At 49.2% G+C, this 25,784-nt stretch overlaps 1 protein-coding gene across 2 annotated transcripts; it reads right to left on the reverse strand.

Moving 5' to 3' along the window:
- On the reverse strand, positions 1-24,564 carry IDS (iduronate 2-sulfatase). Of its 2 annotated transcripts, none has more exons than XM_026009070.2 (9): positions 24,247-24,564; positions 23,655-23,791; positions 22,846-23,023; positions 20,469-20,557; positions 17,830-18,030; positions 16,126-16,296; positions 10,966-11,092; positions 8,034-8,207; positions 1-4,743 (listed from the first exon to the last, which is right to left on the reverse strand). In XM_026009070.2, exons 1-9 carry the CDS (start codon positions 24,341-24,343, stop codon positions 4,238-4,240), a joined length of 1,680 nt encoding a protein of 559 aa, XP_025864855.1. In that variant the 5' UTR covers positions 24,344-24,564; the 3' UTR covers positions 1-4,237. The 2 variants fall into 2 exon arrangements, with proteins under 2 accessions (XP_025864855.1, XP_072600766.1); XM_072744665.1 differs by having other exon boundaries at positions 1-4,689; positions 24,247-24,518.
- Positions 24,565-25,784: the final 1,220 nt, after the last annotated feature.

Here is a 25,784-nt window from a genome sequence, read left to right on the forward strand (position 1 = left end):
GCAAAGGAAAATGGATATTTATTCAATCTCCAGATTGGGAAAGGTTTCCATATTTAATAGGAAAACAAAATCACACAGGTCAAGAGTAATTTGTTTGATTCTTTTAAAAAGTAAAACACACAGCCAAAATTTAAAGACAAAGTCACATGACTAGAAATAAAAATGCTCAAGAATTTTCTAGAGAGAACAATGATCAAGGTCACTGATAAGCAAAGAGTTAGAATGTCAAACAGGATACCACTTTCGCCCATCATCATTATGGGTGGCGGCTTTTTGGTTTTATGGTTTTTGTTATTTGTATGCTTTTTTGCTTTATTTTTCGTTTTCCTGCCCTAAAGTAGCAGGAGAGTGAGGAGAGGGGCCAAACAGAGCTTTTGACAATTGGGCACCGAGAGACCAGCTTAAGGGAGTAGTTTGAAATATATGAAAACATTTTATTCAAAAAGTCGTTCGTTATAGCGTCATGTACAATACCGCAAATTTGGAAATAAGCAGGATTTTCAGTCACTGAAAGAAGGTTAAGTTAATCATGATAAAGCTACGCATGCAAAAAAAAAAATTACCTCCAGCATAAAGCATCTTTGCAGAAATTTATAGTAACCACCTATCATAGTTAGTGAGAAAAGGAAGAATGTAGAACTGCGAGATAAAACATGGGATGATCATAGCAATGTAAATAATTCATACCCCAAAGAAGGCAAGATATTAAGTGACCATCTGGGGGCAAAGTACTGATGCACTTCCTTCCCTTTTACCACGTTTCTGTTTGCCCATCTCTCTGCAATTAACGCATTAACTCTGTGCTCAGAAAAAGATACCTTTATTCCAAAGTGGCCACGGGACTCTTTAGCGATGTTACTGTTCGTTTCGTGCCTCGACCCACTCTTGGGTCACAGACCGCCAGCCTGTTGGAGGTGCTGGGCATGGAGAATGATCGTGAATGGGACGGGGATGGGGAGGGGACAGTCTAGGGCGGGCAGGGGGGTAGGGATTGGCAAAGGAGAGTCAGGGACCAGCGCGCACGCTGGTCGGCCAAGGAAAGGGGCTTGGTGGAGCCAGGGAAGACTCTGACTGCTCAGCGAAGGTCGGTGTGGACCCCGTAATAGGCACTGGCGGTGTTCGCAGAGGGCGGGGTCTAAGAGGGACTTCAGGAAGACACGTGGATTCTTCAGGAGCCAGGGAGGAAAGAGGGAGGGCGGTAAGCTGTGTGGGAAGGAGGTAAGAGGGCTGGTGATGGAGATGGCACTAGCTGGGGGGCGGGGGCCGAGGGTCGGAGGGCGCTCCAGGCGCTGTGCTTCGACCCGACAGCCCTGGCGGGCCTGTGCGCAGGTCTCTGCATGAGTCTTTGCCACCACGGGGCGGAGAACCAGCCTCTCCCCGGGGGGAACCTGCCAACAGCCAGGTGGACCCGGCTCATGTTCCGAGTTAGTCTAGGGCTGCTCCGTTCCGCTTTCTGCCACGATGGAAAGGTTCTAGATCCATGCTCTGCACCCACCATGTTAAAGCTGATGAGCACTTGACACAGGGCAAGCCTCACGGAGATTCTGCTTTGGAATCATTTGTTGCATTTCAATTCATTGACATTAGTCACGTACGTCTAGCGGCCACTGGACAGCACACACCTAGGGGCAGTGATTCTCAAAGTGTGGTCTTTGGGGGAGCGGCGGGTGTTTGCAGGAAACGCACGTTCTCAGGCCCTACTCCCGCCGCGGGCCACAGAAGCTTCGTAGGTGGGGCCCTGCACGCTGGATTTCAGCAAGTCTTCAGGTGGCTCTAATGTACCCTTGCGTTTGTGAGCCACTGACACAGGGCCCTCAAAATTTCTGGGCTCGCTGGTTCTGGTTTCAACTAAACTGATGCCAAAACCCTTGCTCAAGTGAAATGAGGCTTTCTACAAATGAGGTGACTGGAGGGCTGTCAAGAAAAGCTGTCCAGCTCAGCAGGAGGAAAAAGACTATGCAAAGCAACAGAGACATGGTAACTTAAGGCCAAGTCAGGGCAAGGAACATGGTCAGCGCTGAGTCTGAAAAGCAGAAAGTGGCTGTTCATCCTGATGTGTGTGGGAGACGTGCAAAAGAAAACAAAATGCGGCTCCATGTTGGGTTCAGTGCCCATACCAGAAAACATCCATCACCCATGAGATGATTTGGAAGAGCAAGCCACTGAACAAGAAATACAGCCTTTGCTCCTAACAGGAGAGATCTGTAAAGGGGGGCCAAGAGAAACTAAAAGCTAAGGAAGGAGAGCTCTAGCACTCTGACACTGTGTCCTCTTGGAGAAGAGACAAGATAGACATGCTTCCAGTACAGACAGATCGGCACACAAAAGCACCCCATGTGGACCCGGCCCCAGATCTATCTGTCACTTCCCTCTTCTGGTGCAGTGCAGCTTACAGCTTCTGCAGGAGCAGCACTGGGAGACTTTTGATACTAAAACTTTGCTTCAAGAAGTAGAGCGAGAAAAGATGATGGAGGGTACACACTGCAGCCAACGGGAGCCACAAATGGATGTGAAAGAAAAGCCTGTGTTAAAACTCATCATTATAACTGTGCAGTCGGAGATAAAGCTAAATACACGGAAAATATGTCATGAGGAATTTACAGGCCAGATTGTAAAAATCTTAGCGGAAGTGATGAGAGCGATAAAGAGGATGAAGGAGGAGAAATAAAAGGCCCAGGGAACCCATCTACAAATAAAGCTGAGGCTTCCAGAAGAAAGATGAGCCTCGGGATCAGGAGAGATGAATAGGGCCTTTCACTCTTCAACCAGAATCTGCTGTTGCGAGGACACTAAGTCACTTAATCACTTTGAAGATCGCTGTGTTACCATATATACCTCTGTTGTGGGCTAATTATTAAAAACACTGTCTGAAATTACTGATGTGGAGTCCTCTTTCACTATAATATCTTGCCTTTTTTGTTACAATTTAATACACTTAAACAACTTAATCTAATTTGCTGCAGTTTGTTTCACAAGCATTTACCTTTAAACACTGAAGCTCTTGTAAAGGAGAAGTACTAGAAATTACTCACTTTGATACAGGACTGGGTAAGATGTTTATTTAGAATGTGGCTGACTCATCTGATGACTACTGATCACTGATCAGCTTCCATGTGTTAGAAATATGAGTTGTGACTATCCTGTCCTTTTGAAAATGCTGTAGGCCAAGCTGATGATAATTACCACCTGCCTTTCTGGTTATTTTATTACTTAGGGAATACAGAACCTTATTCTGGAGGAATAGAAGAAATTACCTTATTTTACACTAAATGAAGTTTTCACAATTCTTGAAATAATTTAGAATTTGGTAAAATGAGTGTCGTCTTTAATCAGCAATTAAAAGTAGAATATTTCCTGCATCCTGGATAAGTGGATACCTGCAACCAACCATTCCCAAAGAAAGAGATCACTAACAGTTCATGGATACAGTTTCGGGTTTAAACATTTTCCACTGTGAATAAACAGTGCCTTTCAACTGGTGATCTTTGCAGTCAAGGGTTATATAACTTGCTAACAAAGTATTATTTGGGCCAGAAGTCTCTGAACATTTCTAACTGAATTTCTCATATATCTCATCCCTCTAGTTTGCTGGGGGCATTGTTTATTATTTGACATATAAACTCCACATTAATCACTTCATGCATATTTTAGCTTTGGATTTTGAAACTTTGCCATCTCACTAATGAAAACTGAAGACAAGACTTTAAGACCTTAGCATCTAGCATTATTATTTAACTTCACATTTTACAAAGAAACCTGAAACGTTGACATAATTTTTGAATATATTGGGCTAGATTATTAAATTATGAACAAAAGAACCAGGGACTTAGTGTTACATCTAAGGTGACATACGATAACTTTGTACAATGCACTAAATTCCAGAGATAATTACAGCATTTCTTGAGTATGGTATTGTGTTTGGTTATTATGGTCTTGATGGCTAAAAGCATGACAATTTTCATTTGCTCACTTTACATTTATCCACTCAGTAAATAAACTGTGATTGTCCAAAAAAGGAAAGAATGGTTCAGCATAGCCATGGTCAGTTTGATTACCAAGCAGAAATTAATAAAGACTCAAATAAATAAAAAATCAAAAGGTTGGGCTATTACATATTCTTAGGTCAAACTGTTGACACATGCTTTGATTGCCTAGCCCTCGGGTTGCTTCCAATATTATGGGTAATCACCAAATAACCACCTCTAACTCCTGCTCTCCCCAGCTGGAAGGGAGTACATTATATATGCCCTCCTCGGTGGTTGGCGAGAATTATGGCATCAAATGCTCGGAGGAGGTCTTTGCCCTGGGAGTCATTATACATGTTGTGGTCCTGCAGAGGGTCAGAATCAACAAAATACAGTTCCCCTGCATGCACGTCAGAAAAGTTAGCCAGAAATTCATGGGGACTGAAGCCAACCCACACGGTGTACCTATAGTCTATCGTGCGTATGGAATAGCCCATGACCTTTATATCTTTTAAGCTCGGCTTGTCAGAATTCCACTGAGGAGAGTCTGCAGGCCGGGGGTACTGGCTATAGGCAATAGACTCACGGGGATTACCATGAAGGTGCGGGTCTCCTTCCACGTCCTCGACTTGAAAATGCTTCATAAGGTTCTGGCCTTCTCGGCACAGCTCAATGTGAAATGAGGGAACAGGACAGCGAGGTGGAACATGCAGTCCTGCGAGTCCTGCGAGCGTGGGGGAGAGAGAGAGAAGTTCCACGAGGTCCGTGACTTGCCGGCCTGAAAGAGGAAGTGATGCAGCTGAATGGACTGCTTTACAGAAGCCTGCACAGCTCACAGGATGAAGAAGGGAGCACATCTGGGTTCCTGGGTTGTCTTTTGTTCTTGTGCATTTATCTTTGGCCCAAGAGAGTCTAGGAACACCACCAACTCAGCACCTCACCGAACAGAAGAATGCAAAACAAAAGTGCCCAAAGGCCAGGTGGCACTTTTAAAAACTATGGGAATTCTGGAATCATTGATTCAGGCAAGGATCACCAATGGAAGCTTGACCACTGGGTAAAAATCCGTTGAGGGACAGGATATTCAGAGACTCAGTAGTCCCCCACCCACAGATCACGCCCTTCTGGATGTCAGCACACCCCGTTTAGGTTGTGGCACAATACCAACAACCTCACATTTACCACCTTCACTGTTCTGGAGCATCTGGTTCAGGAGCATGGAAAACATCTACATCGTTGTGCAGCCGTCTCCACCATCCAGGTCCAGAACATTCTCACCTTCCTGCACTATAACCCACCCTCATTAAACACTCCCCTTCCGTCTCCTCCTCATCTCTGCCAGCCCCCAGCACCCTCCATCCTGCACTTTCTGTCTCTGTGAATTTGACTCCTCGAGGGACCTCATCTAAGTGGGACCACCCGCTATTTGTCCTTTTAGGACTGCTTCTTTCACTGAGCACAATGTCCTCAAGGGTCACCCAGGCTGTGGCCAGCATCAGAAGGTCCTGCCTTTTCTAAGGCTGAGTAACACTCCATTATATTGGGAGACCACATCTAGCTTCTCCGCTCAGCCGGCAACAGACACTTGGGTGGCTCCCACCTCCTGGCTACTACAAATAATGCTATGACCATGCCCGTGCAGGTCTCTGTTCGAATACCTATGTTAATTCTTTGGGGCATCTACATAGGAGCAGAATGGCCAAGTCACACGGTAATTTTAATGATTAACCTTCTGAGGAACCACTGAACCACCGTCCACAGGGACTACACCATTTTTCCTCCCTGCTAGCAGAGTGAGGGGTCCAATTTTTCTGCACCAGGCCAGTGCTGCAGGTTTCTATTTATTTGGATAAATAAATGGGTATGAAATTACATCTCATGGTGGTTGATCCATCTTTAAAGTCTCAATTCTATGTTTTATACTGATTCCTGTTAACACTGATCTGAGTTCTGGGTCCTCATTCTGGCCTTTCTGGATCTTGAAGATCCTGCTTGATATGGCCCAGTTTCATTTCCTATACATTTGATTAGTAAGTAAAAGAAAAAGGAAAAAAGTAAGTAAGCTTAAGAAAGATACTTTTAAGATGGTGAGACTTGGCTGACCTGACCACCTTAATCGGGTGACCAAAGGGTCCATCCGGCACCGCGGATGATGGTCAAAGCCCCTAAGAAGCATCCCCACCGTGACACAATGGGAGCACACCATCTCACAGGTAGTGCACACATCAAAAACAGTGACCCTGAATCCAGTCATGGGGAAGCCATGAGATATATCCATACTGCCAGCTCCTGCCCAAGACAACTACCCAGTATGCTTGTAAAAAGATGAGTTCAGGAAGAAACAGGGGCCCAGATCACGCAAGACCCTGTCAGCCATCAGGACTCTCACTCAGTGAGACAGGAGTGTAGGAGGCTCCAGAGCAGAGCTGTAACACCACCTGACTCAGGCTTTAAGGGGATCACTTAGGTTATTGTGAGAAGGATGAACTCCAGGGGGCCATGGGCAGAAGCAGGAAGACCTTGGGAAGCAGGTGCAGAACCCCAGCAGGAGATGTGGCGGGGTGGTCCAAGGTGGCTGCATGAGGCAGTGACAAGCAGTGTGGCCAGACTGAATGGAGAGCGACAGATTTGCTGACAGACTTTGTACACATGGGGGATGGGAGACAAGCAGGGGTCAGGAGGGTACAGTTTTCTGGCCATTCCCTGAGAGAGGAAGGATGGTGAGAGGCTGTTGCTGAAAGGCCAGAGGCTTAGCTTGAGCATGCCGAACTGGCCGAGGGCAACAGGCTGTTGGAAATCCAAAGTTCAGGGAAGAGATGGGGGCTAGAGACAAAACTGGGGAATAAACTGGGAACAGTGCAGGGACATGAATTTATGACCTGCTGAACACCACCCCCACAAAGTTTCAGAAAACATTCTCAACCTGGCAGATTTCTCCAAGCAAACAAAGGGCTATAGTCATGCCTTAAAATGGTATAAGCTTTTACCCAATGACCTGAAAGGAGACAGAGCACGCGGCACACAAAAATCATGTTGAGAAAATAAAATTAGGCCGCATGGAGGAAACTTGGAAAGATCCAGAAAAGTCAGGATGATGGGCCAGAACCAAAAAAATAATAATAATAAACAGGAATCAATATAAAGGGCAATCAATATAAAGGGCAAGGTTTATTTTTTTATTTTATTTTTTTTAAAGGGTAAGGTTTAGATGTTAAATGGATTTAGATGGATTGACTGCAGAAGTCCAGAGAGGGGGATTTTGCTGAGTTTGTGGGAAAAAGTACTAAAAAAAAAGCGAAAGTAGCCTGAAGTACACAACTCATCTCTGCATGGAGCACATCACCTCGGGGAAACAACTCACAAAGAACCTACACAGGTCACCACATGAGGCAGTAAGGGGTATCTTGTTCCAGGGCCCTTTCTGGAAATGTTTTCTCACATGGGAGCTTTTTGGAAGGAGAGACCAGGACAAGCATGGGCCTATTGCTACCACAAAGGAATGGCTGCAGGCCTGGTGGGGGTTCAGCCTAGAGAAGACAGACATCAGCGTCGTTTTCAAGGCTGGGATGGACCTGTGTGCCAAAGTCGCAGTGAACTTGCCCTTCATTGTTGGGGAGGCCAGAAGCAGAGTCACCTGGCTCTGACTTTATAGATCTAGTGGCTCACCAGACTCCGAGCTGCCAGGATGGCAAATGTCTCCCTCACAGAGGGCTGAGCATGTAGGGAGTGGAGTGGCGCTTCTCTGTTAGGGGGCAGCCCCCACCCCGGCACGGTCTGCCCCCCTTCTCCGAGCTTTGGAGCACACGGCTGTCACTGCCCCTCATCCTGGGGGTGTCGCCCACTCCTTCGTCCCTCCCCATCCTCTGGGCTCCTCGCAGACAGGGGGCATGCTTGCTGGCTCTGGCCCTGCCACTCCTCCCTGACCCCCAGGTACTCAGGAATGCCGATGCTGGACAGGAAGGGAAGATGGGCCAGGCCAGCCCCGGGGCCATGACCTGGAAAGGTGGTTCACAGGTAAAGTAGAAGCAGTTTACTATTAGGCAATAGTGCTCCGGCAGTATTTTATACCTGGCTCCATCAATTCCAGGACAGAATTGAAAGGGTCGATGTAAGGGAAAAGCTTCTCGCCTGCCTCTGGAAGTGGAGCTGTCCTCCCGGGAACATAGAACATCAAGGGCACACGCGTCGTGATGTCAAAATTGCTGTATTTGGCCCATTCTCCATGTTCACCCAGTGCCCATCCTGGTTTGGGAAAAGCACAGGGTAACAGAAAACAATGGTATCACAGCTTGTTCACTTTAGATCACATTACATTCCCTGCTGTAAAACCCAGAGGAAGTTGGGGCACCTGGGTGGCTCAGTCAGTTAGGCATCTGCCTTCAGCTCAGATCATGATCCCAGGTCCCAGGATCAAGCCCCACATCGGGCTCCCAGTTCTGCGGGGAGCCTGCTTCTCCCTCTACTTCTGCCTCTCCCCTCTGCTCATGCTTCCTCGCTTGCTCTCTCCCTCTGTCTAAAATGAATAAATAAAATCTTTAAAAAAAAACAGAGGAAACAAAATCTCATCATATAGAAGAAATTCCTCTGTAAGTACCAGAAAAAGGGCGATTCCCCTAAATACTGCTTTATTTGAAGTCAGTTATTTGTCTTGAATGAAGAAACCTCTAAAAGGAAAAACAAAAAACATACTGAATTTCCAAACAGAACTATCTTCTTTTAGCAAGCAACTTATGCTCATACCCAGCTTGGGCTCCAAGGGACCAGGGACCCCTTGCAGATGCACCACCCCCTACTGAAAGGCGCTCGTGGAGATGGCACCAGCCAGCACCATCACTGTCTTGTCTCGTGTTGCCCTCTCTGGACACAAGTCCCACAGGTGCTGGTTTCCACTTGAGGGTGTGTGCCACCAAATAATAGCCATGACACTGTCACGATCATGCATATTTGAGAAAGGCAAGAATGTCTTGTTCAATTTTTAAAATATACCACAGACCAAAAGAATATACCTTGATTCCAGACCCTTAACCTTGATGAAAAACATAACCGTCGTAACCCTGATTGAAAACCTTCCTTACAAAAGACAGCTTGAATGCTCCATGCTGAAAATTTCTAATGTTGCATTGGAGCACCCTTTTTGATATAAACTTAAAAGCCAGAGACTGCACATTGAGTATTTCCATGTTACAAAATAAGCAAAGCCACATCAAGCTACCATGTGTGGATCTGAGAAGGCTTTCATGGTTTGGAAGTAGTCTCAGAAGGGCCATCCGGGAAGGGTCATTTGTAAGCACTGCAGCTGCCTTAGAGCAGAGAGCTTCTGAGTGGGCCTTGCCTTCTGCATGGGTGCAGTGAATTGTGTTAACACTGGAAGAGGAAACTGGGCCCTGACAAGAGGGGTCAGGAATGGATGGCAAACCATTAGGGAGACAGCGAGACATTATGACACCGGCATATATAACAAAATAATGTGGGTCTTTTACAATGCTTAAGGTAGGCCTGTGAGAAATCACACGGAGAACTGTCCGTGACGTTAAGCAAACTAGTGAACAAAACTTTTATTTATTTATTTATTATTTTAAAAATTTTATTTATTTATCCACGAGAAACACAGAGAGATGCAGAAAGAGAGGCAGAGACAGAAGCAGAGGGAGAAGCAGGCTCTATGCAGGGAGCCTGACATGGGACTCAATCCCGGGTCTCCAGGATCACGCCCTGGGCTGAAGGCAGCGCTAAACCACTGAAAACCACCTGGGCTGCCAGACAAAACTGTTTATAAGCACAATCGATCCTGCCTTGTTCCATGACTATACATTACATGTGCATGCACGCGCGCACACACACACACACACACACATACACACCCCACAGCTACCTGTATATACAACCAAAGGCTGGCAAATGGACCCCAGACCTGTCAGCACCAGTTAGCCCCGCGCAGGTGGGATAAAAGGGCAGGGTGCTCTGGCCCTATGTTATATGCCCCATATGCTTTTGTCTTTTTACGATGACTGAAAAGATCTACTGTTGTCCCATTGCATAGTTTACGACATTAAAGAACTGTTTTCCTGTTTCTCAGTCTGATAGTGGTAGTATGGTTATACTTTAAAAGAGCTACATTTTTTAGAATGTTCAGAAACCTGAACCACCTGGGATTGGCTTCAAAATAATATGGGGGGGGGGTAGGGAGGGATAAGGATGAGACCAGACTATTGGGAGTGGGTGGTTGTTTATTCTCTATTCTTGAGCATGTTAAAAGTGTTCAAATAAAGAAGAGTTTTTTAAAAATAGTTTCAATTTTTGGAAAAAGTGGGAATCTGCCACAAAAGAGACAAAGCATCATGAGCCCCAGGCTCTTGCGGAAGAGTATCGGGACTGGGGGTGGAGGAGTGAAATCAGGTCTGAGGACCTTGTTGGGCCCTGACAGGATTATTTTGGATCCTCCTAAGAACTAAAAGTCCTCCAAATCTCTAGATTAGAAGCATGGGTTAAGGGGATCCCTGGGTGGCTCAACACCTTAGCGCCTGCCTTCGGCCCAGGGTGTGATCCTGGAGACCCGGGATCGAGTCCCACATCGGGCTTCCTGAATGGAGCCTGCTTCTTCCTCTGCCTGTGTCTCTGCCTCTCTCTCTGTGTGTGTCCCTCATGCATAAATAAATAAAGTATTTAAAAAATATATTAAAAAATTAAAAAAAAAAAGCATGGGTTAAAAGGGCTCCCACCCAAGAGGGTTCCTGCTAAATTCACCAAGAAAAAACTGTTGGTTGTTATGAGGTCCCCATCCAAGCATCCACAATGCTCCTTGGACCCAAAAGAGGCCTGTCTCTTTGGAGAGAGCTCCTGGGACTAACAAGACCATCATAAAAGCACCCCAAGACCCCAGACTTGGGGCACTGCTGATTCCCAAAAGAGAACACGCCTGTGTTGAAGGCAATGTAGAAAAGCACTCTTCATGGAGAAGTCCAGATGCGCCAAGTGGCACCAGGGCATGAAAAATGCTTACCGTGATCTGAGGCAAATGCAATGATGGTGCTGTTGGCCAGCTGGAGATCATCCAAAGCACTCAAAAGGTGGCCAACCTGCGTATCCAAATATGAAATGGAGGCAAAGTAGCTCTGGCGGATTTTTCGCTGCACATGAAAGGAGAAGGCGAGTGAGTGCAACCTGAACTGCGGTGGCACATGCAGAGGAGTATAACTTGAACCACAGTGGCACATACAGAGGAGTGTCACCTGGGCACTCCTCCACTGATGCCCTTGACCCTCTCAGCCAAAACACAGAGCACATTTACCCATTTGTGTCCCTGTGCCTGCATGCTGCTGGTGATATCCCGGGTCCACAGCAGATCCAAAAGGAATATTCTTTTCTAGGCAAATCCTATTTCACTTAAGGGCACAGGTCATGGCAGATGGATGGGCCACTTAACCTTCCCTTTCTGTCTCTTTCACCTACTCTTATGGGTCCCAGGAGATGACCATATAAACTGAAACATATCCCCCAGTCACTCCAAACTCTGCTGAGGGCAGTGCCAAGGACCCCATGAAGCTCTGTTCACTCCCAAAGGACCAGAAGCTGGAGGGCTTAAGATAAGAGAAATCCACCATCTCCCAGTTCCTGAAGCCAGAGGCTGAGATCCAAGGTTAGGCAGGGCCTTGCTCTCTCCCGGGGCTCTGAGGAAGGGGCTTGCCACTGGGGACCTCTGCTGGCACCTGGCGGCCTCGGCTGTCCTGAGCTTGTGGCCTACCACCCTGCTCTCTCCCTCCATCCCCACATGGCCTCCTTCCTGCATCTCTTCTCTTACAAGGACACCCGTTGTACCACTCCAGTATGACCTCAACTCATGACATCAGCAATGACCCTAGTTCCAAACAAGGTCCCATTCTAAGGTACTGGGGGTCAGGACTTGGGGTTTTCAAGGAACACAAGTGAGCCATGGGTGTGGGTCTTTCTTCTGACTACTCTTTAACCCAGGGGAACAGCAACTGCTTATCCCCGACTGAGGCTGTCAGGTGAGGCTCATATGTAACAAACTCCCAGCAGGCAGAAGATGAACAGTGGAGGATAAGACAGCAGCACACCCTGCATGGTCTCTAAACCCCAGAAAGAGTTCCGGAGCAGCCAGGCTAAGCTCTGATGTAAAAAGCCACCATTGTTTCTGGGCTGACTCTCCTCTCAGCCTCATTCACAAATATCAAAGAAAACCAGGAACCTCCCCCCAACCCCCACCAAGGGTGAGAAACAAGGGAGCTGCCAAGCTACCAGACCAACCCCAGCTTCCACCACGTGCCCAGCCCATCTAATCAGCTGGACCCACTGGCTTCTGTGTCACCACCAGAGGGAGAGCAGTCAGCAGTTCACCTGTTCTCCCCTTGTGGCAAAGATAAAAATACCCGTTTAATCTTCTAGAAGGATTACGATGAACTCTGGCCTACTTCTACTTTCTGGTAGAGGTCTTCGGTCTCTAACTTGGGGAACTTTGGTCTCTCTGTTGACCAAATACACCTGTCAGGGTGACTGTGTCCTATTCAAGGGTATGCCCAACTTCCTGTGATGGTCCCTGGAGATAAGGCAAGAAGCAGACGTCGTCCTCGACCTCAATAAGTCACTCATCCAGTGAGGGCACAGGCATGGAGACAAGTAAACACACGCTATTGATGGGACCCAGGGATGACATAGGAGAATGAGTCCTCAGAGTCAGGCTAGGGAAATCAGGGAAGTCTTCACAGATGAGGTGGCATTTGAAAAAAGGTGCTGGCAGTCAGACAGCGGGGGTGAGATGCTCTAAACAGTGCCTGCACGTAGACTGGTATGGAGTCACCAAAGACTCGGGCATACCTGGGATCAAATGGCAGGGCCAAGAGGTGGATGAGAACACTGAAAAGGCACATCAGGGCCACATAATACAGACCTGATGAGGCCACTCAAGGAGTGGAGGTCCCCAGCTGGAAGCCAGGGGAGGCGCTGAGGCTACTCAAGGCAAGGTGATGAGATCTGGGCTGCACGTAAGAGTCTGACAATGGCCCAAAGTACCTGCCGGGGCTCACAATGAATGGCACTAGATCAGCACTGCACTCATAGGAGGAGCTCGACAGACACTTGTTGAATGAACAAATCAAACCCACACCCCCTACAGTGGTCCTGAAAGGTGTGCTAATGGAGCAAGAGGGCAGTAGGGACCCAAGAGGAATGTAGGGAGATCAAGAAGGAGTGTGGGCAGTGGGGGGAGCTGGCAGGGAAGGAGATGAGGACCCCAAGGGTGACTAGATTTCTCTTTCAGCTGGTGGCACCATTCAATGGCATGGGGAGCACCAAGAGAGGAGGTGGAGGGGGAGGAAGGAGAAAAGGAGGAAAAGTGGGAGGAAGGAGAAAAGGGCCTGCAAAGCAGAGGTCTCCATGGGCATCAGCCTGGAAATGACCCTCACAGGCAAGTGGACAGACATGTCTGCAATCAGGAGCAAGGCTGGGACAGGAGGGGTAGTTCCAGGAGTTATCTACAGCGGGGTTCAGGGCTTGGCTGGGGACGAGGGGCAGAAAAGTCAGAATGGGAACCTAGGGGCTGACCCTGGGGAGCAGCACCCTCTAACTAGACACAGAAAGAGGGGTGTGCCATGCGGAAGGGGCCCGGGTGGAGGACACGTCCAGGAGGAACAGCACTGGGCAACAGTGAGAAAGTGGCAGGGACTTTGGGAAGGTCAGGACCCACAAGGATGAGTTTTATTTGCCAAAGAGGACAGTGCTGACCTAGGTGAGGGAGCTGAGTGGGCTGAGGGAGGCAGAAGGCTGGGCAGAGGCGGATGAGGAACGAATGCCCACTGAGGCCACATTTCACTCCTTCTTCTTTGCGGGGCTTGTGAGGGCATGGTATCATCTGCCGAGAGATGGCGAAGAGGGGTGTGAGGAGCCGGAGGGGAGCGGCAGGGGTTCAGAGCAGTCACACAGGGTAAGAGAGCCCACATGGATGGGTTGCTGTGCTGGAGGCCAGGCCTAGAAGTGTTTCTCCACCTTGTGGCTGCAGGCCTTCACTCCAGCAGCCTCAGGACCTGGGCTTGAGAGCGGAGTGGGGGCTAGACCATCCTGTGGTCAGGGCGCTGCAGGTGGGGCGAGGATCAGTACACATGTGTGCCGAGGGCCTGGTGAGAACAGTAAGCCACCTACTCAGGAGCAGAGTGCAGAGGGGACTCAGAGTCAGGGGGTGAGGAGAGGTCTACCCTCACAGTCCTCAGGAGGCATGTTGGGGACCATGTACATGAAGTGAAAGGGTGGTGAGAAGAAGAGACTGTGGTCAGGGTGGTGACCAAGGAGGAGCCAGGCTGGGAGGTGAGTGGGCCCCGAGTGTAGGCCCTGAGGTCACTGGCTCCCATGGAGTAGAGCAAGGGGCTGGAGGCTGAAGAGGGCAGAACTGAGAGACTCAAGAGCACAGGAAAACATGACCTGGAAAGAGACACCCAAAGTTGCAAGGGAGCAGTGAGCAGAGCTCAAGTTTATGGTGACTGTGGGGGCAGCACAAAGGCACAGTGGGGAGATCCTCGGGGCTCTGTGCGGGATGATGAGGGCCTCTGAGGGAGCCTAGCACTATCCTAGGTGCTTCCACAGGTTTGCTGCGCTCCTCACTGGAAACCTCTCTCCATCTCATTCCTGTTTCACAGATGAGGAAGCTGAGGCTCAGAGAGGTAAAGGGATTGGCCAGAGGTTGTGCAGCTGGTATGGGGCAGAACGGGAATCCGAACCCAGGCTGCTTAGAATGGACAAGACCAACCACGAGGCTCTGGCATTATGTGTTTCTAGGGGTGAATTCGGACTCCCCTTGGCACCAACTGTGTGACCTGGGGCAAGTCACCACCCCTCCCTGCCTTTAGTTTTCTCACCTGGATGACAGGAAGGACACGTACCTTACTCCGTTTCCAGGGGCAGCAAAGGAGATGGCACACAGAAAACCCTGAGCACCCTTTCCGGGACACAGTCCATTTTAAAGGGATATTTTAAGTGACTGTCACTAACAAGGCATCCATGTGTAGCCTCGGAGATGCCATTCGAGCCACCTTGCTCTCAGAACCCCTGCTATGAGAAGTCAGGGACAGAGCGACGTGATGAAGCCACCCCTTTCCAGACTCTTACCACCACCATGGGAACCTTGGGAGTCCAACAGATACGAGGGGCCACCCCCTTACCAGCAGCTGCCCCAACAGCTTTCAATAGCAAGACATGCCTGTGTATTTTGTTCTGTTTTGAACTTTACCCTATAGCAGTATTTTCAAGTTCTGTGCACATCAGAATTGCCAGGGGTGCTTTTGCGAATTCAAGTTTTCAGGCCCCACTTCCAGCTCCCAATTCCCTAAGTCTGAGTGGGGCCAGAACTCTGCGCTTCCAACAAGCCCTCATGGGGATTCAGAGGCAAGTGGTCCAGGAAGCGCCCTTTAAAAACACTGCCCTCTATCTTCCACTGCTGCCTACTGGAATATTCACATAGTAACATATTAATAACATAATATTGCATAGTATGCAGGGCTGCATGTGGAATACTCTGGAAAGAGCACTGGTTGGCATGTTTCCTGTACTCCGGGGAGAAGGTGAGTGATGAGTCAGCTGAGGATTCTCTATGGCTACTACACCTCCGCATGATGGCAAGGGGACATCAGATGTCGCAGCTGGATGGCACTGGCCACAATGGTGCCCCAGCTCCCTGTGTGTCAAGGCCCTAATCACCAAGCCACCACCCAAGAGTGACGGGTGCCTGTGTAGGCTTCCCCACAGAAAGGTCATGCAAGTGCCAGCAAACCAAAATTCTGGGCTGCAGAGGAGCCTGCCCATCCCCCTATAGCTGCTGAACTGTCACACGAATTAAACAGCATCCCCCACGACTTCGTGATGGGCTGTCCAGGCCTCCTCTCTACCCCAGTGCCCATATCCAGTGATCACCAAATCTCCAGATGCCCTCCTTCTTCATAAGTGGAGACACAGATTGGGAGGCTGTATCCAGCCAGCACCTCCCGTATCCTGAATTCTTCCAGACCACCCCCTGCGCCAGCCCCTCCCAAAACACCCAGTGCAGAGAAGATTCTTAGTACGACACGATGGGTGGAGTGGTGTCTACTGAGAAAAGTGGTGTCACCAATGACATCATGCCATAAGTGCCCAGGATTTCCCCAACATATGTCCTTGGTACCTGAAAATCCACAGGAATTGGACCATAGGGCACACTCAGGTTCAAGGCCTGGACGTCCTCTCGCTGCCTGATGTCCATCCAGGGGTTGTAGGCCACAGGAGGGAGGCCAGCAGGGACCTCGGGGTCAGGAGCCAGGGTGATGTTCTCCAAGGGATACAGCTTTTGAAATTCCTTGGGGGAAAAGCACATAAAGACATCAGGTTGTCATTCTTCTGGCAAAGGCACAAGGCTGGGACTGTACAGGTCTTTCTGTCTTTTCTCTAAGCCTGTGATGCGTTTACACAGTGGCTCATGAGCACTCCCCAGGTACTTTCCCCCATCTGAAGGTCAGGCCTAAGGTCACTCTCATAAGATACCAATGGGAATGAAATCATGCCACTTGTTTCCTATAAATCAAGCAGCAGCAGCTCTCCTTTTTCATCCAGATCAATCTCCTCCTATTCCTGTCCCCGCTTTCTACCTCTCCTCCAGCTGGAAAAGGAAGGGTGGAAGGGTGTTTCCTGTTCCCAAAACCTCCCTCAAGTCTGGCCCCAGGAATGCTCACAGACCTCGGCACAGTCATACCCATGGCCACTAAATGCAATCAGCAAGGGGCAGAGCCACGTGGATGAAGTCCAGGGAAAATCAGACACAAGCTTCCAGAATCTTCTCCTGGTGCAGTCACACAGGATGTGCTTAATTCCTCCAGCGATGACTTGTGCGACAACGCGTGTGAAACACTGTTGCCATGGAAGCTCATTAAAGCCTCGGCACCCAGGCTGTTTCCTGGGGCTGCTCACCCAGGCACCCTCTGCCTGCACCAACCAAACCTGCAGACTCCAGGCAGGAGAGCAGGGCTATATGTAAACAGTTTGGACACACTGAGCCGCTCATCACTGTGGAAGCACAGTGAACTCTCCCAAGATCCAGGTTCCCAGAAGCCAGCCCAAGGCCAACCTCGGAAGCAGGCCTTGCTAAGGAGAGCAGCCAGGCCTGCTGGGTTAACTCCTGTCCACACAAGAACAGCAGTGAGTCACACTCCATCAAAGGGGAATAGATCTGGCCAGGAAGGCGAGATCCCCTGGGCCAATCAAAGCATCAAAGAGTGTGCCTTTTGCTCTCTACTCCAGTCACAAATGAGGGGCAGTCTTTACAAAGTCAAAAGAATGGGCTGCTCAGGCCCAGGGAAAACATCACAGGGAAAAACTGAAAAAGATTTTTTAAAAAGAGGATACTACATGCTCTAAATGATGGACATGCAAGCACAGCATTCAAGGTTCCAACAAGCAATGCAGTGCCTTGAGTTTAAGGAGTCTGATGTGCCAGGCTCACGGGGAGTGCCAATTCTCGAAGAGGGCTTCATGTTCCTTGGAACTGTGCCCCGAGGACAGTCCCTCACTGCAGCCATCAGCAGCCAGCTCTGACTCACTTCTCCATGTTAATGTCACCATCCAACCCAACGTGTGCTGAGTTCAAGGAAAAGAAAGAAAACCCTCCAGTGGGGAGGTAGAAAGCCAACGCTTTCTGACAAGATTCTTATGTGCCCTAAGTCTACTTCCTAGCCTTGACCTCTGAATCCCATCTTCACACCTCTAAGTACAGTAGTGCCATCAGGCATCCCTGGTGATCAGGTGACAGGATGTGGCCACACGACACCAACCCCTCCTCTGACAAATGACACAGCCGTCATAGCTGTGGGCAATCAGCCCTCAGGCAGCTCCTCACCTTGGGGTATCTAAAGGGGATGTGTGGCTTATGATACCCAACAGCCAGGAAGAAAGGACGGGTCGATGTTTTTGTCTTTTCCAACAAGCGTATGGCTTGCTCAGTGCTCTGTTTGTCAGGCAAGGTGCCCTCTGGCACATCCGCTATGTCCACAGGGCAAAGCAGGTTGGCATGAAGTTCTCCGTCTGGCCCCCTACACGTCTTTCAAGACAAAACATAGAAAGTCAGCTCTTTAAAGGCAAGAAATCGAAGTCATGAAGGTTACACACACAGTGAATTTAGCATTCACAGCAGCAGCCTTCTATTTCCTTGTCCTACTGACTGGTCGGGCACACACCAAATAGAACTAAAGCAGAGAAGCGTTTCCTCTTTTCCAGGCAGGGGCCAAAAAACCACCAGCTCTTAGTTTCTTGCTGCTAATCCTTTGTCTCCAGGTCATAATTAATTAAAGGAAACCCACACAAACTAATGATCAAAACAGATCTGTCTCCAGCTCAATAATAAAAAAGAAGCCAATTAAAAAATGGGCAAAGGACTTGAATAGACATTTCTCCAGACAAGACAGATATAAGGGCCAACAAGCACATGTAAAGATGTTTCGTGTCACTGTTCATCATAGAAATGCCAATCAAAACCACAGTGAGGTTTTGCTTCACACACTTTAGGATGGCTACAATTTTTAAAACTGACAATGACAGGTGTTGTGAAGATGGGAAGAAATCGGAACCGTCATACGTGGCCGCTGGGGATGGAAATGGTGCAGTTGCTACGGGAAACACTCTGGCAGTTCCTCAAACAGTTAAACATGCTGTTATTACATAACCCAGCAATCTCACAGCTAAGCAGACACCAAGAAAAATTAAAATCTAAGTCTACCGAACTCATGCTCTCACTCTCTCACTCTCAAATAAATAAAATCTTTTAAGAAAGAAAGTAATGAAGTTGTGATACATGCTACAATGTGAATGAACCTCAAAAACATTACGAATGAAGCCAAACAGAGGGTCATACACTGTACGATTCCATTTACATGAAATGTCCAGAATAGGCAAATCCATACAGCAAGAGTATAGGTCAGTGGTTGTCAGAGGCTGGCAAGGGCACTTTCTGGAGTGATGGAAATGGTCTTAAATGGATTTTGTCAATGGTTGTGCACAACCACTGAATATACTAAATATACTAAAAATTATGGAATTGTACACATTAAAAGGGTGAATATACTGAATTATGCTAAAAATATACTGAACCTGGGGTCCCAAGGCATGGGCTTGGGTGCCGGCTCTGAATATACTAAAAATTATGGAATTGTACACATTAAAAGGGTGACCTTTATGGTATATAAACTATATCTCAAAACATTTTTTTTAACAAAAGGAAAAAATCTTTGATTTCAAAGACTAAGGCTTATGAGTGACAAGGTCCCACTCAACTGGATAAGGTGACAATCCGTGGAATTTCCAGATCCTCAACTATGTCAGGCACAGGATGGAACCTACTGCTTCACTGCCCAAAGTGGTCAGGTTGCCCACAAGGCCAAAGTCAGTTGTGACCATGCTGTCAGCCTCAAAAAGATGCAAGGGCAATAGCAGCTACTGCTCCATCTCAAAAAGGAGGGTTCTTTCATCAGCCAGCCTTGGCCACCAAGCCCTCAGGCAGGACAGCCCAGCACCTGCCACACAGGTCCTGCTCGCCCTCTAGGTACACGGGATCTGCAGCATTCACAGGGGTTTGGGACTGTCAGACCTGCTGCTTTGAGGACAACTGTGGAGGATGAAGACAGAAGCCAGCATTTGTAAGTGAAGTCACTAAAAACTAGCAAGAAGGTTTCAGGGAATGAAAGCATTGAGACAGGGCTTTCCAATTGCATTCTGGTGGTGCCCAAGCCATAAGCCAGAGGCCAGAGCCCTCAGCTCTTGCTGCATTCTGAAATGGAAAGGTGTCAAGAATTTAGAATACTCCTCTCCACCCCACCAATCACCCCCACCACCCTGCCCACATGTGTGCTCCTCTCCACATGCTCCAAAATCTCCAAGGAGAATGGCCTAGCTCAGTTCTCCAACTGCTTCTCTGAATGTTTCAAATGTGAGGTTTAGTTTCATTTCTACATTAGAGGTTCCTCTGAAACAAGACTGAAGTTCCCTGTAGACTCCTTTATTTTCCATGATGCTCTAGAATTTTAAAACCCCCATCAAAGGTCTCAGCACCTGATCAAATCTATTAGGCTTGAGCCAGGCAGACAGATGTATGCATGCCTCTCTCCTAATGTGGGCCAAGGCTCCTGGAGGACAGGTCACTCTTCTCCTTTCTGGGTCTTGGTATCCCCTATAACCTTCAGCAGAGAGCATCATCCAGAGAGAGTAAGCACCCAGGAGCCATTACATGAGTCTTACACACTAGAGCATAAGCTTCTAGAATAAGGCATACCCACCAACTTCTAAAATGAAGCCGCCTCTCTCAATGGATCTAATGTTAAAGCTCCCAACACCTGTCTCTGTCAAGTCATGATCACAGACAAAACCCACAAAATTAACTGTACAACCGACTCGAAAGAATACGTGGTATATACACAGTTAACCTTTATTTGCTTGACAGGAAAAAAGCGGTTCTTCTTCAGAACAGTACCTTTTTCACATCCTTACCTTGGTGTTCTCATACTTTTCAGAGGAGGGATGATAAGGTGGAATAGACCAGCTATATGGAGAATCATCACTATAATTGGAAGATATTCCTTAAGGGGGAAAAAAAGAAAGTCATTAAATATAATCTGAAGAAGACCCTTCAATGCCCTCCCCGCTCCAAATTAAAACTTTGTGAATGACAACAGAAGTATTACTTTCCTTCTTTGGGACTTGTTTCCTCATCTATACAATCAGGAGCTTAGGCAGATGATGAGAAGTCCCCCCTGAAAGCCAACTCTCTAGGTTTCTATTTGGGTACTAAGCATCTGACCTAGCCCTTAAGCCCTGGTAATTCACTCTAGGCTCTGAGCAAGGCACCCACAAAGCAGGGTGGGGGGCAGGGGGAATCAGCCAGGCCATACAGCAATGCAGCCCTGCAGAGCCCTCGATGGGGCCTCTCTGCCACCCTACAAAGAGGAGCAGAGGCAGCAGCACCACCATGGGCCAGGTGGCAAAGGGGAGGCCCAGGGAAGGTGGGTGCCTTGACTGGTTCCAACCACATAGATGAGTGAGCCGGCACCCAAGCCCATGCCTTGGGACCCCAGGTTCAGTGCTCACTCGTGAAGCAGAAACCCACCCCTAAGCTCAGCAGTCTACAGTCTATTTAGGAAAAGAAAAGAACAGTGAGACTATGGAAGGACAGCCAGTTGTCTAGAGAGCAGAAGAGCCGTGCAAGTGGGCGAGCCACAGAGGTGATGGGTCAAGGGAGGTGGGCAGTGAGGGCTGTGAGGAGTCAGTGAGGCTTGTGCGAGATCTGAGGGGAGGTGTAACCTAGGGGGATGAGAGAGGAGGAGCAGAGAGGGTAGAGTAGGTAGAACCACAGGAGAAAGCATCACCAGCATCATGACCATTGGGGCTCCAACAGGAAGCACGAGACCAGGCAGGACTGGAGGGACAGGGGACAGTGGGTGGAAGGCCTATCAATGCAGTAAGCACAGGGGAAAGGGCACCAGAGGTGGACAGGCCTGGGTTCAAATCTCAGCACTGCCCCGTATGACCCATGTAGCCTTGGGCAAGCTACATGACTCCCATAAGCCTCAAGTTCCTCCTCAGGAGATGATGATGATGATGATGATGTTGATAATGATAATGATGATAAAAACCCACCTTGCTTGCTGCCAAAGAGAGCAAGCAAGGTGGGTTTACAGGAGTGGCCAGATGGGAACTGGCTCATACCTGGCAATCAATTGGGGGTGGCTGTTGTCTCTCCTGAACAGGTCCCTGCCTCACACACAAGGTCTTGAGAACAAAGACCCAGTTGAAAAACGTGTTTGCACAAGGACTGCAGGCAAAGATCTCGTTCCCTCGCTAAAACCAAAGCAGCTATGACTCATTTTCCAGAGAAGGAACGTGAGGCTCAGAGAGGAAGAATGGCTTACCCAAGGTCAACTGCATAGCTAGGAAGTGGCAGAGCTAGGACTGGAACCCGGGAGCCCGGATCCCTGGTGCCAGTGTCCGTTAGTCCCCTCTACCTGCAGAGATGTTCATCCCAGCAGCATGTGTGACAGGGGGGACCTGAAATCAACTTGGGACCAAAGTATAGCGGATCTGTGTGTGAGACTACTGTGCTGCTGGGAAAAATGTCTTTGCACAAGGGGGGGCCATATGGGGAAATGCCTGTTTAAAACATTCATGACATAAGATTGTCTATACCAGAAAATCTCAAATCGGCAAACTAATATGCCTGGAAGAAGGGGACATCAAAATTCAGCCCCCCTAGGTGTGATGCGATTACAAGAAATTCATACCCTTTAGTTTAAACTTTGCTTTTTTCCCCAGCTTTTTGTCAAATAATCATGCCTTACTTCAGTAATTTTTAAGTTTTTAAATTTGGCATTCTCGTTTTGGCAGTGTTGGAAGTCAGCACTAGTGGCCCCTGGCACCCTTCAGGCCTTGAGCACTGGCTCACACTCCTCTTGCTGACCTAACTCACAGACAGTGGGCAGCTGCCTGTTTATTGGAATAATCCCCACAGCCACCCTGGCCTCATTTTACTGACAAGGATCCTGGGGCACAGATGGCCAGGTGCAAGCTGGACTCGAACCCAAAACAGCCACCTCCCCAGCCAGCGCCTTCCTTCTGCCTAAAAAGCCAAAGGAACCAAACAGCACCATGACTAGTTGCCAAAAGAAGAAAGTCCTCCTACCCTTTGTCACTTTTGGTGAGAACATGAAGCTAAGGTGAGAAATAGTATTTTGTACAAAAGACAGCAGTGCCTAATGAGGTGTCCACCCAGCCCAAAAAGGCCTCTGCAAAGACAGCCCAATCCCCCAGAGAGGAATTCCAGCCCTTGGGCACAAAACACAAAAGACCCGAGATTTTGGACAGCAAACAGTACCAGGATGAAAGACTTTTCCAACCGACATGGTCACGTAGCCATTCTCTTTGAAGTATTGGGGGAGGGTAGAGAAGTTTCCAGCATGTACCCTCCAGTAGGAATTGAAGTCATACAGGCGGGTGGTGTCTGGTCTCCTCCCAGTGAGGAAGGACACACGGCTCGGGGCGCACACTGCTTGCTGTTAGGAAGCAGAAGCAGAGAGAAACATCCTCAGAGGCAAATACAGTCTGGATGCTAAAAGGTAACCAGGCAACCTCAAGAGTCCTCAGCAAAACAGCTTGGCAGCTGAGTCATGCAGATCTCAAAGCCAACAAGTGGGATTTCGGCCTCACCCAGCCGCCAGGAATAAGTCTTCCCACAAAGAGGCAGAAAAGCACTCGGGCCCTCAAGCCAGCAGACGCTTGTGTCCTGTGTGGTGGTGTCTCACAGAAGCACAGTGCAGGCAAGGGTCTTGAGGGCAGCCCTGGGAGGGGGGCCACCATGGCAAGCTGCATGCTGCTTACCTGAGGTCAATCAGCAGACCTGAGAGTGGCATTCTGTAACACTCCTCCCCTCTCAGGCAATCCCCTTTGGGGCAGAACCATCCTGAGCATGTTAGAGCCAAGGGACAACCTGTGCAGAGCTTGAAGGCACAAGCTTGTTTGCCTTTACACAACCAGGTTTTCCCTACCGCCATTTTCCAGACTATGCTTCTCTCTAATAAAGAGATGCCAGGCACAATCCGTGCTATCTAACCATAGCTGAAAAGACCCCATCCCCCAACCCACGGCCCAAGGTACACAGCCACACCTAGAGGTCCCCAGACATACCTGGGCAAAGGCATTTTGGAAGAGGAGGCTGTGGGATGCCAGCTGGTCAATGTTTGGGGACCTTACAAGCTTGTCCCCATAACAGCCCAGGGAGGGGCGCAGGTCATCCACGATGATCAGAAGGACATTCAAAGGAACTGTATGGGAGGGAGGAGCTTCAGTGAGATCACCTGCAGTGACAAAGAACTTCCCCACCCATGTTGGTGCTAGGGTACTGAGTGGCCCTAGTCTGGCCCCTGCACCCTGGACAGCCCAGCCAACCAAGCCAGAGAGCAAGAGACTAGGGCTCTGTGCCTCAGGGAGAGTGGGAGTGGTGCAGAGAAGAAGCCCCAGTCCTGGGTGGCGGAATTAAGCTCTGGGTATGACCTCAAGCCTGGATGAGGGAGGGAGGGAAGGAGAGAAGAAAGGAAAGAAGAATTTAGAGAAGGACAGAGGGATGGACGGGGGAGGAAGGAAAGGATAGTGACAGGGAGGAAAGGAAGGATGGATGTTAGAAGGAATAGTAGGTGGGACAGAGACGGGAAGTTAAGGACGACTGCAGGCACAGAAGAAGGTAGGGAGCCCGCAATCTGAGCGGGGGCCAGGGCTGTACCTGTGGTCAAGTTGCTGGGCGCCGCAGACTCAGCGGAGGCGCAGACGGAGGACAGGACCAGGCCAAAGCAAAGCAGGCACCAGCCGCTCGGCGGCATTTCTTCCCCGGCGAGGCCACTCCGGGGCGATGGTGACAGGCTGCGGCCGATGGGCCGGCCGCGGGCCCCGCGTCGCCGTCGCCCTCTGCGCGAAGCGGCCGCGGCCGGCCCTAATGGCCGGGGCACCGCGGCCGGAATGCTAGTGCGCCTGCGTGCCTCGTGCCTGCCCCGCCCCAGGGGCGGGGCCTCCTGGCTCGCGAGGCCCCGGCGCGTGACCCGGCCACTGCGGGCGGGGCCGCGGTGCGAGCGCTGAGCAGCGCGGCGCTGCTGACCCGCCAGGCTCGCAAACGGGTTTGGGGGCGACTCCCTTGCTGCGGAGCTGCCAGCAGTTTCCAAAGATTTGCGATGCAACCAGTCCTTAACCAGCAGTTTTCTGCCTCTTTGCCTTTGCTCGTGTTATGCCTTCCACCTGGAAGCCTTTCCCTTCCCTCGTCTCACCATTAAAGTCACATTTCCTTGCAGACCAGCCCAAATGCCATTCTCCTTCAATGCAGCCCTTCCTTCATCTAAAAGGACCCGCCTTTCATGCATTTGTTCGGATACCTATACCAAGCCCCTGTTGGTGGCCCCGGAATTCTAAGCCCCTGCCCTGGTGGAGCTTGCAGACAATAAATAACCGAATAAAGAATGGCAGTGGGCTGGCACGGTCTGGACGAAAATAAGGCAAGGTGGAGTTGCTTGTTATTGTCTGTAGGGTGGTCAGGCAAAGCCTCACTAGTAAAGTGACATTTGAAGGAAAACTTGAAGGAGATGAGGGATCAAGCAGCTAGGCTGCCTGCAAGAAGGATGCTCCAGGCAGAGGGAGCAACCACGGAGGAGAAGCACGCGTGACAGTGCAAGAGGACAGCACAGGGGCTGGCTGGTTGGCAGAGAACTGGAGATGGGCGGCAAGGCATAGGAGACGGAGTTGTGAGGGCCCCAACCTCCTCCATAGCAAGAATCCTTCACAGTCTGCCTGGGGCTGATGGTTGAGAAGGACATCACAGTCCCTCTTGCTCCCAGTCTCTGACCCACCCCCACCTCCCACTGAGATAGATTACCTAATACTATGCCCCGAAGATGGCAGATTTCTTTTCTTTTCTTTTTTCTTTTTCTTTCTTTCTTTCTTTTTTTTTTTTTTTTTTGCGTGCAGGAATACATAAATACTAGTATTATTATTGGGGGCTTCCTATAACCCAGGCAACATGCTAATTTTCTCCTCACAGCAACACTGTGGGCTAAATGATACTACTATCATTCCTATTTTATAGATCCAGAAATTAAAACTCAAAGAGCCTAAATCACTTAATGAAGGACACACAGACAGGAAGTGGAGGAGCAGGGCAGTTCTCTGAGAGGCCTGCTTCCTCAGGAGGTAGCCAGGACACGGTCATCATGTGCAGCCTGCTACCAGGTGCTGCCGCCCCTGCTTTGCTGTTTCCTCCGGAGCCAGCGTGGGTGG

This window comes from Vulpes vulpes, chromosome X (assembly GCF_048418805.1).
Source record: "Vulpes vulpes isolate BD-2025 chromosome X, VulVul3, whole genome shotgun sequence".
NCBI classification, from domain to species: domain Eukaryota; kingdom Metazoa; phylum Chordata; class Mammalia; order Carnivora; family Canidae; genus Vulpes; species Vulpes vulpes.

Coding starts and splice junctions, on each gene's coding strand:
- IDS (XM_026009070.2), bottom strand. CDS start 24,343: ATGCCGCCGAGCGGCTGGTGCCTGCTTTGCTTTGGCCTGGTCCTGTCC. Junction 23,792..24,246: donor GCCCAGCAACTTGACCACAG/GTACAGCCCTGG, acceptor CCTCCCATACAG/TTCCTTTGAATGTCCTTCTG. Junction 8,208..10,965: donor TGCATTTGCCTCAGATCACG/GTAAGCATTTTT, acceptor TTCCCAAACCAG/GATGGGCACTGGGTGAACAT.